At 42.9% G+C, this 11,883-nt stretch overlaps 1 protein-coding gene and 1 long non-coding RNA gene across 2 annotated transcripts; both read right to left on the reverse strand.

The window, feature by feature from the left end:
- Positions 1-989: 989 nt before the first annotated feature.
- LOC139662469 (B-cell CLL/lymphoma 6 member B protein-like) lies at positions 990-4,820 on the reverse strand. The gene is made up of 3 exons (XM_071541161.1): positions 4,722-4,820; positions 3,905-4,085; positions 990-2,149 (listed from the first exon to the last, which is right to left on the reverse strand). The coding sequence occupies exons 1-3, from the start codon at positions 4,818-4,820 to the stop codon at positions 990-992; spliced, it is 1,440 nt and encodes a 479-aa protein (XP_071397262.1).
- A 1,552-nt stretch (positions 4,821-6,372) lies between these two features.
- LOC139662470 (uncharacterized) lies at positions 6,373-8,820 on the reverse strand. Its single transcript, XR_011696654.1, has 3 exons — positions 8,708-8,820; positions 7,784-7,901; positions 6,373-6,421 (listed from the first exon to the last, which is right to left on the reverse strand). It is a non-coding gene; the product is annotated as an uncharacterized lncRNA (long non-coding RNA).
- Positions 8,821-11,883: the final 3,063 nt, after the last annotated feature.

Here is an 11,883-nt window from a genome sequence, read left to right on the forward strand (position 1 = left end):
TTTCACAATTAACCAACGGATGCTTTGAAACAGACAGGCTGGGCGTCAAAGCTTCTGTTGGTTAACTTTGACTCTTTTCTGTCTCGGTGTCTGGTCGCTAACTTCACTCCAGACTTCAGGTTTCATCCTTGACCTGCTAACCACGAAACTAACACTCACACTTCCGGTCGTAAGATTAAAAATAAAAGCCGACAGTCTTCTCAACTTTTGGGGCTTGAATTATATCCATACTTTTTTTTTTTTTTTTAAATGAATGAGATTTTGTAATCCCCTTTTCCAATCGTTCTGTTCTTAAAATGGGTGAAATAATGTGAGGAGAAATTATGTGACAAAGTTACTGAATTTTTTAAAAACTATTTCCCCACAGAATCAATAAAGTTTTATCTGTCCAACATTCAAATATTACTCATGCACACAGCAGCTAATTTATGCAAGAGCCCTCATGAATATTCGTAACTGAGTCAAAATACAACAGCTGCTGAACAAAACAGTATAAATAAGTGCTGTGTAGTTTCACTATGTGATTAAACTAGAAGTTAATCCACATTTTGAAGGAGCTTGGTTGTAGGTCAACGAATTATTACCCTTTTTTTGTCATTTTGAGGTGAAGTTGACCAAAAAAATATGATTTAAAATAAAAGAGCTCCACCCCACCATACAGAAACTCAAACTGCATCAACAGAAAATCCAAGCTCCGCCCACACTGTTTGATTGACAGGTGATCTGTGGGAAGTGCAGTGCAGAAACACCACAGCAATGAGGCTGAGCAACAAAGATGGAGACAAAATAATAATAAAAAAAAAAAACAAGAATCTCAGAGTATTTTAGGATCCACTTTTTTTATTGTGACAAAGCATCTAAATAAAACAGATTTCCCCACCTGAACCAAAACAGGGATCGGTGTTGAAGCAAAACTAAAAATCAACCTCAAGCACATAAAGTCATAAAGTCATAAAGTCATAAAGTCATAAGCTTCTTCGTCCCTCCTCCTATTCGGCGGCGCTGCGGCGGCGGTGGAAGCGTTTGCGGTGCTGCCGCAGCGCCTCCTGGTGGCCGAAGGTGCGTCTGCAGACCGGACAGGAAAGGAGCCGCGCTCCTCTGTGGAGCAGCGAGTGTCTGGCGAGCTGCGCCCGGCGGCTCAGGCCTTTACCGCAAACCCTGCAGATGAAGGCGCTCACCGTGCCGTGGATGCGGCGCCGGTGCCGCCGGACGTTACCGACGGAGGCGTAACGCAGGCCGCAGAACTCGCAGACGTACGGGGGCGGGGCGGGAGGGAGGGGGGAGGAGGGAGGGGCCGCGGGGGCTCCGGGGGGGGAGCGATCGGCGGGCGGCCGGGGAGGCGGGCGAGCCGGAGGCTGGTGAGAAGCGTTCATCACCAGCAAGACTTTCCTGCCGGCGACGCTCATGACCAGGATCTTGTTGCCGAGGGGGGCGTTCGAGTTCTCCAGAGCGGCGCCCGGGGGCGGGAGGGTGGGAGGGGCAGTTCGTAGAGGCGGGAAGGCGTTCGATTCGCCTGGAGTTCTGTTTGGGGGCGTGGACCTGGTGACCGGAGGCGGACTGGAGGCGGAGGCGGCGGTCCCGTTCGGCGGCGAGCGGCTCGACTGTACGCCGGCGTTTTGGCTCCTCTGAAGACTCCCTGCCGTCGTTCGGCTCCGCGGCGCCCGCCGGCTCAGCTGGGCTCGATCCGTCTCGGCCGGCTCGGCGGTCCGACCGCGGGCGGCGCCCATCACCAGAAACACCTTCCTCCCGCCTTCTCTGCTGAGGACGAGAATCTTCTTCCTGCCGGAGGCGTCCGGCGGCGCGGGGCGGGCCGGCCGGCGAGCGGTCGGGCTCGGTTCGCCTCTTCGGCAGCCCGTCGTCTTGTCGGCCGGTCCGGAGAGGGTCGGATCCCGCGGCGGGTCGGCGGCGGGACGAGCCGCGTCCCGGGTGGGTTTATCCTGAGGCGGCGAGCCGATCGGCCGGTCCGGTAAGGTGCGTTTGTTTTGGGGAACGGAGACGGTCGGCCGGGCCGAACGCGGCTCTGGGTCGGCGGTCTGTAGAGTCCTGCTCAGCAGGAGCTGGTCGATCTGTCCTGGAGCCAGCCGGCCGTCTGTCCTCTGTGCTCCATCTGCTCTGACTCCAACACACTGACACACCACACCACAACAACCTGGACACAGACAGACAGGCAGGGAGGGAGGGAGGGAGACAGACAGGGAGAGAGACAGACAGGCTTTTAGAGAGAGAGAGAGAGAGAGAGAGAGAGAGAGAGAGAGAGAGAGAGACAGACAGACAGACAGACAGGCTTTTAGAGAGAGAGAGACTGTCTGGATTGTTAGTTTATTTTTCTGTGACAAGACTTTCAGCTAGAGCAGATCTGAGCTGTACTCTCTGTTCCACCAGTACAGGTAAACAGGGGAAATTTGTTTGGTCACCTGCATTAAAAAAAACAAAACGATGGACAGCCACACGACAAACAAATGAAAACGACCTTAATGCTGATTTCAAGCTCGCCACACTGGGTTCCACAGCCACCTGTGCAGCATGGCCAAGGAAAATAATTTATCAGCAGACAGAAGCGGCTCGGTCTGAACAGGAAGATCTGCTGCCTGATATCAAACTGTCAACTCGTTCCACTCCGTCTCCATCTTCAGTCTTCATTGCCTCCACTCTAACAGATCTCCGTGGGGGAGGGGGATTCGATCACTAGAGACCGACGTATCCGCCTGAATCTAACGTTATGTTAAGTCGACGCTGATGCGTAGCCATGACGACACCAGAGACGGTTCAGAAAGTATAGAGCATCTTTGACGACACGGAGAGAAGGAAAAACAAAGTATTTCGGATTTCAAAGTTGGTACTTTTAATCAGTGGTGGAAGAAGTACTGAGATGTTTTACTGCAGTAAAAGTAGCAATACAACAATGTAAAGATACTCCATTACAAGTAAAAGTCCTGCATTCAAAATCTTACTTAAGTAAAAGTACATAAGTATTGGCAGCAAAATGTACTTAGAGTATCAAAGTAAACGTACTCATTATGCAAACTGTCCCCATTTAGAGAGTTATATTTTTCATAAATTATTGGAATATTAATTCTGATTTATTGACATACATGTACATGTAAGCAGCATTTTAAAGTTGTCAACATGAAGCTAATCTTAACAGTTTAGCTATACTTTTGGGTAGTCTAATCTATAACAATGCTATTTTATAGTTATTTTATAAAGATGATCAAATGTTTTAAATATAAAATATTGATCTGAAAAGAAACTAGTAACTATAGCTGTGAAATAAATGTAACGGAGTAAAAAGTACAATATTTCCCTCTAAAATGTGGTGGAGTATAAGTACAAAGTAGCATAAAATGGAAATACTCAAGTAAAGTACAAGTACCTCAAAATTGTACTTAAGTGCAGTACTTGAGTAAATGTACTTAGTTACTTTCCACCTCTGCTTTTAATGGATTCAGAACAGCCTGGATAGCAGCGTCTATCTTGTCTACAGCGTCTCCATTGTTGTTATTACTCCTCCTTGGTTCCGGCTTGACAACAGCTTGACAGCGGCGTTAGTCCCGCCCCTGGCTCTGATTGGCTAATCGTTAGTCCCCCCTGGCGCTCATTGGACCAATCGTTTTTCAACTGAGAAACCAGGCATGTCACGATGCCAGACCAGAATCAGTCAACTCTGTGGAGTGGGCGGAGTCAAAGGTCTGGACAACAGGCAAGAAGATACACACAGTAAATAATAAAGTGATATCTTATCTTATTAGAGGACAGTGTGCAGACAGATGTGTGAGACAGCAGCAGTGAAGCAGGTTTGCTGTCTCTGTCTCACCTGTCTCTCTCTCACCTGTCTCTCTCTCACCTGTCTCTCTCTCACCTGTCTCTCTCTCACCTGTCTCTCTCTCACCTGTCTCTCTCTCACCTGGCTGGTTCGGCAGGTCGACCTGGACAGCAGCGTCTCTCCTCTCTGCTGCCTCGCTCTGACAGCCCACCTCCCTCCTCTCCTCCCTCCTCTCCTCTGGACTCTCCCACTGCACGCCCACCTCCCTCCTCTCCTCCTCCTCCTCCTCCTCCTCCTCTTCGTCTCCTCTCCTGTCTCCTCTCTCCCAGACCTGGAGACACACAGGACAGCAGCAGACATTAGACTAGATCAGTGATTCTGCTTTAGTCCACATCAGAGCCACAGACCCCCATCTGATGAGATTTTGTCTCTCGGACCAAAATCTGAGAATATTTTTATTGTCAGATGATTTTGTCCAGAACTCCATGACTGTCTGTGTTGCAGGTAGAGAGACAACAGAGAAACTGATCTAGGGCTGCAACTAACGATTATTTTCATTGTTGATTAATCTGTTGATTTTCTCAATTAATCGATTGGTTGTTTGGTTTATAAAATGTCAGAAAATGGTGAAAAATGTGGATCAGTGTTTCCCAAAGCCCAAGATGACGTCCTCAAATGTCTTGTTTTGTCCACAACCCAAAGATATTCAGTTTACTGTCATAGAGGAGGAAAGAAACCAGAAAATATTCACATTTAAGAAGCTGGAATCAGAGAATTTTGAAACCGATAATCGATTATCAAAATAGTTGGCGATTAATTTAATAGTTGACAACTAATCGATTAATCATTGCAGCTCTAAACTGATCAGAACAGTCATTCTTCTACATTCTCTAACCGTGTTCACTTCTTGTAAATGAAATAATTGTGAAGTTTAACAGTTCATCAGTTTGCTGGGGACCCGCTGGAACCTCCTCAAGGACCCCTGGTGGTCTCCGGACCCCACATTGAGAACCACTGGACTAGACTGTAGTTTGGCACTCAAGTGTCGCCGTAGCATGCTTGTGATGTGAGATTGTACACAACACAACACAAAGAATACTGCCAGTGGAAAAAAAAAAAAACTAAACAAAAAGGGCAGACATCACTCCGGTTGAGTTTTGCTAGAATTCACAAGTACAGCATTACTCACACAAATTTGAAAACTCAGAGACGTGTGGAGTGAAATCCACCTTTCATCCACTTTTCTTTTCAGATTCCATTTCCACGGACCGTTGCGTCTAGAAACAGGATCCTAATCCGTTTTCTGGAACGTGCACACGAGCCGACAGACGATGTGATAAACGACAGGAAGAAAACCACAGAAGAAGACGACCGCTCACACAGAGCCGAGCCCGTCTACGACTTCAATCACAATAAGGCTTGGGCGATATATACAAAATTTAATATCGCAATGATGTTCCACCAAAATATCGCTATATATTATATTATTGCCAGGGGTGGGTAGTAACGCACATGAGTAAGAAAGTCGTTTTTTTAAGGAACGAGTACTTTTAGTTCCTTTTTTTAAACTGTACTTCTACTCTTTACTCGAGTATATTTTTGAGCCAGTAATCTACTTTTTACTTCACTACATTTGCCATTTATACCTTCGTTACAGCTGGTCTGCTCTAAATGTGGGGATTGAGTGGGGCGGGGGGGGGAGGGGGGGGGGGGGGGGGAGGAGCTCCAGCTGTCTTCTGACCACGATGCGATGATGACGAGCAAAACCCAGAACAAGAGGAAGCTTCCAACAGACGGGTTTCCCCAAATGAAAAATGTGAATGGAGAGAAGTTTTCATTCTCTAGTTGATTGACAGGTCTTGGTACAGGGAGTAATGCTACAGAACAGAAAATCTGAGTTTTAATTAATTGTATTGTATTCGGTATCTACTGCATTTTGGGGCTGTAACAGGTTTGGTTACTTTGATAATGTCTGTAAATACTGGAGTTAAACAGACTTATATTCTGTTGTATAAAGGGCTAAGAAAGTTTTATCAACAAGTGCTGTTTTTTCATTATTTTGCACTGGCCCGCACACCCTAAAAAATATTAAAATGGAAAGTAACTTGTACTTTGAGTAATTTATTAACTGTAATTTAGTAATTGCACTTTTATTTGAGTGTAGATTTTCAGTACTCTACCCACCACTGATTATCACACTAGAGGGGTTGGCCGTTGTTTTTCTTTTTTATTTATTAAAACTCGCTTGTGTTAATAACTGGATTCGTAAACATTAATAGTTTTTAGTCAGACATTTCTAACTGTTCAACACTCTAACACAAAGTTAAGGTGATGCAGAGCAGAGACCGCCATGCTGCTGGACACACTGTCACAAGTCCTGTCCGTCCTAATCCATCATATTAGTGATCAGATATCAGTGATCAGTATGTTGTTAGTATTTAGGATTTTGTTGCCTAATTTGATCATGGAAGCTCTGAATATGTGCTTTTATTAGAGGAGGAGGGGGGGGGGGGGGGGGGGGTGTCACTTTTCATCAACACACAATGTGGTTGAGACCGCACTTTACTCCAAAATAAAAGCTGGATCCACATTAGATCTGGTTCCTGTTCACCTGCAGCTGGAAGTCTGGCCGGTCCATCGCAGGTCAGCTGATCAGACCTGGAGGAGACAGAAGACCGTGATGAAGGCCGAGACACTGCAGACTCATCTGGTCCGAGTTAAAGGACCAGGCCGGTGTTTTTTAATGCATTTCTTACCGTCAACAAATCCTATGAAAATAACAAAACAAGCAATGATTTTGTTTTGCTAACAAGTCTGGTCCATGTATCTGGTCCCAGTGCAGCCATGTCCCAGCAGCCATAGAACTCCATTGTATTAAAAAACGATTAAAAACCCGTCACAGAGCCATGCTGCTGCTCTGCAGCATATTTCATCATCACCATGCACCGGCCGGACCACTTTCTCCTCTAACGACTTAATAAGCCGGCCGGAAACACTTTTCCATCTCAGGAAAGTAGTTCCGTAGCACAGAAAATAGTCCCCCGGCGTAATGAAGAATTTGTTCCCGTTTTAATTTGCTTTGGTAAAAACTACAACAGCCTGACTTTTCATGGTAACAGTTAGAGATTTTTAAAATGTAAACTATGTCTTTGTGAGCTGAATTTAAAGGTTTTTAGTTTACAGTTGGAGCCAATGACTTCCGGGTTGACGGCTAAAAACGGAACGTGGGAAGTCAGAAAGTAACGGGAGGAGAGCAAACACATTGTTGATGTTGTTGTTTTCACAGGATTTGTTGATGGTGAGAAATGCATTAAAAAAGGCCGGTGTTTATCACAAGTTCTTACAACTTGCGATCTCAGAATTTACTACTCTTCACTGTCCCTCGCCCTTCCACAGAATTTGGGAAGATGGCTTTTAGTTATTAGGCTCCATGGTCCTGGAATCAGCTCCAGAAAGATGCAAACCTGGATCACTTCATCCCTCTGGGTGATTTCAAAAGTCTGTTGCAGTCTTTAAAAACTGTAGTTTGTAGCTGATTTACTTGAGATTGTATACTGTGTAATTTGTATATTTGTATGTATTCCTTGTAATTTTATATTGTGGTTTTGTGTTGTATTTTTGTAACATCTGTTTGCTGCTCTCTTGGCCAGGGCGTCCCTGCAAAAGAGATGAACATCTCAATGGGACTCACCTGGTTAAATAAAGCAGAAATAAAAATAAAATAAGGAATATTAGTCAATTAAGTCATGTTTAATTATATCGCCCTTCATCATAAGTGTTACATACAAACTGACTGTAGCCTACATGAGTCCATTATGAACACTGACATTAGAATTACAGACTTTTGTGATTTGGAAATTGAAGAAGTTATTTTGTGATTTTCAGCCTGACAGGCGGCAGGTGGAGCGAGGGTCCAGCTTTTATTTCACACTGAACATATTCATTCATCTGAGGTTTTCAAAGTGTCAAATCTGTCCTAATTTACACCTAACAAGTGGATAAAAATAATAACAGTCTCACCCTCACAGAGACCTTCTGTCCAACTCAACAGAGGCACATTATGTTTGTGACTTTGCTAGATGATATTGTCTGTGATGAGGCTTTTTTAGATCTGGATCTGTGTTAGCTGCTTCTCCTGCTGGAGTGAAAACATACAAACACAGAAGATGAAAATCACACGTGAAGTACAGAAAAGTACAAGACAGGAATACATTAAATTAAAACAAAAAACAGAATAAAACCTTGGGCGCAGGTGCAGACACACACACACACACACACACACCACTACGAAAACAAACCCCTTCATTTTATCCCTGAAATGTCCTTAATTTCTCATTACATAAACATTAATTATCCATTAAAAATATCAGCTTTAATAAAGTAAGGTCAGTACCATGGGTTTATAATGGATTTATTCATGGGTTTATTCACAGAGACTCTAGAAATTAACGGATTTTTCATGCCTTTTGTGCAGGTTTATTAAGTTATTAATTAGTTATTAATGGAAAGTTCCTGTCTCCCTTTACATTCAATTAGAAAGTAAGCAGTCAAACATTAAGGGGAGTTTAAGGAGGATTTGATGGGATCTCCTCCATTAATAACTCCCTTAACTCATTTTAAGGGGATTTTGCATGAATTAATGTAAATGCCTAAGGTTATTTTAAGGGATTACTGGTTCGTCATTAAAGCAGCATTAGTGAGAGACAGTCTGTATTTTCAGTTTCTATATTCTGCTGTAATTACTGAACCAGGTTGAAGGAAACTACCGGCAGAATAAATAGGCCGCAACAGTTTTCATCAGTCAGCGGTATAAACGAGTGTAAGTTTTATAAGGATTTGGTGCAGGTTAATACTTTTCTGAGAGTCTAACAGGTTTCGGTGATACTGGTGGTTTCTGCCTGACAGCAGCTCACTGTACTTTTATTTTGTTTTCCGCTAACTCACCTCACTGACAGCAGCTTGATCACATCCACAGCTGTAATCCGCAATATAACGCGACACGTAATTATAAATTAAAGAAATTCCACTTGTTACTGCGGCAAAAGTTACTTTTATGGCGAAAACGCAGAATGTCGCTGCAACCCGGAACCTAAATATAGAAAACCAAATGAAACTTCCGGGTAAGACTTTCAAAATAAAAGCCCCGACAACGAACCTGTACGAAGTAGCCTACAAAAGTATCAAAATGAACACTAAAGATGTCTAAGGAGGAATATATCAATTTAAGCACGAATTCTATTTTCTAAATGAAAATATGTTTTACACAGTATGTACTCAAAGCCATACGATTTAAGATTATTTTGTTGCATTTCTATTTTATTAAACGGGAAGGAGAGAGATGATATGGAAGAAACTTCTTCCACAGGCGGGTCACTGGGGAAAGACACATTAAATTATAAATTATAAAGGATCAGCCTACAATGTTAAATTATGATAAAATAGACAGTAAACAAAAACATTTGACTTTTAGATTCCACCAAAGCCTCTGAACAGCCTCCAATAATAAAGGGTATGTACCTTAACTATTTCTTTAACACTCAATAATAAATGTAACGAATTAACTATTTTATTAATAATAATCACAGAAAGTTCAAACTTCATACAAATCTCCATAATTGCCTGAACAACTCTCTTGACAAATTTCAAAACAATATAATACGGTGAGATATGGGTCCAAATAGCATGGACATGAATTGAATCAGTTAATTAATAACAATTAATAATAAGTTATAATAATCATAAACACATCAAAATCAATACAGTTCTTCCTCTAGGGGTCATCAATGTCCATACCAAATTTGAAAAGATTCTTATAAAAACTCTTCAAGTTATTGCGTTCACACGAAGGATCTGCGCCGACGCGGCGGGCGAGGTGAATCCATCATATCCCTGAAAGTTAGAATTTACACCTACAAAGGGTTAATTTCCATCATGAAACTAGAAGGGCACTCGGAGAGCACAGACCTCCGCCAAGGCCAATAGTCCAGTCTGCTATGATATGCAAATTTCATGAGTCAAATCCAGATCCGCTCCAAAATTTAATGGGTTCTTCCTTGGCCCATGCTACACCCTCCTACGAAGTTTCATGAAAATCGGGCCAGTAGTTTTACCCGTAATCCTGCTGACAGACAGACAAACAGACAGACAGACAGACAGACAGACAGACAGACAAACAGACAGACAGACAGACAGACAGACAGACAGACAGACAGACAGACAGACAGACAGATGGCACCGAAAACAACACCTCCTTGGCAGAGGTAAAAATGCACCAAGGGAACTTATGGGAAGAGGATTTATTCAAGGGACGTTGGTATGATACTTGGGTAGTAGGATCTAATCTAGAGCAGTGATTCTCAGCTTTTTTGGCTTGTGACCCCTCACCAAAACCTCACCAACTTATGCAAATTACATGCCATTACATTCCAAAAGGCTTTCAAGCCAGTGCTTGTTTCTGAGAAACTGGCACCAGAACAAAACCAGAACCAGAAGGAGACCACAATCCAAATCCAAACCCAAACCCAAACCCAGGGTAGAAAGTGAATGTGGAGCAGAAGGTGTGGAGGAGTCTCAGTTTGTCAGAAGAGACTCTGTAGAAGGACAGAGTCCCAGCAGACCAGTCCAGATACACTGCTGCTCTGTTAGATCCAGAGGAACAGACAGAGATGATGGTGGCAAGGCAAGGCAAGTTTATTTATATAGCACATTTCAGCAACAAGGCAATTCAAAGTGCTTTACATAAAAGGATAAAATTCAAATAAAAGACCAAGAAAAATAAAGTTCATTAAAGAGCTAAGAGAATAAAAAAAAAAAATAAAAATAAAAAATAGGCTAAAATAGAATAGGACAGGTGTAAAATACAAGAATAAAGGTTACAGGTTACGTGCAGTGTGAGAGTTGACTAGTTATTTGATGTCATAAAAGGCAAACAGAAAAGTCTTCAGCCTTGATTTAAAAGAACTGAGAGTTGCAGCAGACCTGCAGTTTTCTGGGAGTTTGTTCCAGATATGTGGAGCATAGAAACTGAACGCTGCTTCTCCATGTTTAGTTTTGACTCTGGGGACAGAAAGCAGACCTGTCCCAGACCACCTGAGAGGTCTGGATGGTTTATAACGTAGCAGAAGATCAGAAATGTATTTTGGCCCTAAACCATTCAGTGCTTTATAAACCAACAGTAGTATTTTGAAATCAATTCTTTGACAGACAGGAAGCCAGTGTAAAGACCGCAGAACTGGAGTGATGTGATCCACTTTCTTGGTCTTAGTGAGGATTGGAGCAGCAGCGCTCTAAATCAGCTGCAGCTGTCTCATCGATTTTTTAGGGAGACCTGTAAAGACTCCGTTACAGTAGTCGAGTCTACTGAAGATAAATGCATGGACAAGTTTTTCCATATCCTGCTGAGACATAAGTCCTTTAATCCTTGATATATTCTTAAGGTGATAGTAGGCTGACTTAGTAATTGTCTTAATGTGGCTGTTGAAATTCAAGTCTGAGTCCATGACTACTCCAAGATTTCTGGCTTGGTTTGTGGTTTTTAACATTACCGATTGAAGCTGTGCACTGACTTTTAATCGTTCTTCCTTGGCTCCAAAAACAATTACTTCAGTTTTATCTTTGTTTAATTGAAGAAAATTCTGACATCCAGTCATTGATTTGTTCAATGCACTTACTCAGCGTTTGTATGGGATTATAGTCCCCTGGTGATATGGTTATGTAAATTTGTGTGTCGTCTGCATAATTATGGTAACATATTTTGTTGTTTTCCATAATCTGAGCCAGTGGAAGCATGTAGATGTTGAATGGAAGAGGCCCCAGAATGGAGCCTTGGGGAACTCCGCATGTCATTTTTGTCCACTCAGATGTGTAATTACTTATAGACACAAAGTAGTCCCTGTCCTTTAAATAGGATTCAAACCAATTTAGTACTGTGCCGGAAAGTCCCACCCAGTTTTCCAGTCGGTCCAGTAATATGTTGTGGTCGACCGTGTCGAATGCAGCACTGAGATCCAGTAATACTAAGACTGAAATTCTGCCACTGTCTGTGTTTAAGTGGATGTCATTGAAGACCTTAACAAGGGCAGTCTCAGTGCTGTGGTGTGGTCGAAATCCTGACTGGAAGA

The sequence above is a fragment of the Centroberyx affinis genome, unplaced genomic scaffold (assembly GCF_046629955.1).
Source record: "Centroberyx affinis isolate AG114_WGS23_722 - 3 ecotype Tasmania unplaced genomic scaffold, CSIRO-AGI_Caff_v1 ptg003804l_1, whole genome shotgun sequence".
Classification (NCBI taxonomy): Eukaryota; Metazoa; Chordata; class Actinopteri; order Beryciformes; family Berycidae; genus Centroberyx; species Centroberyx affinis.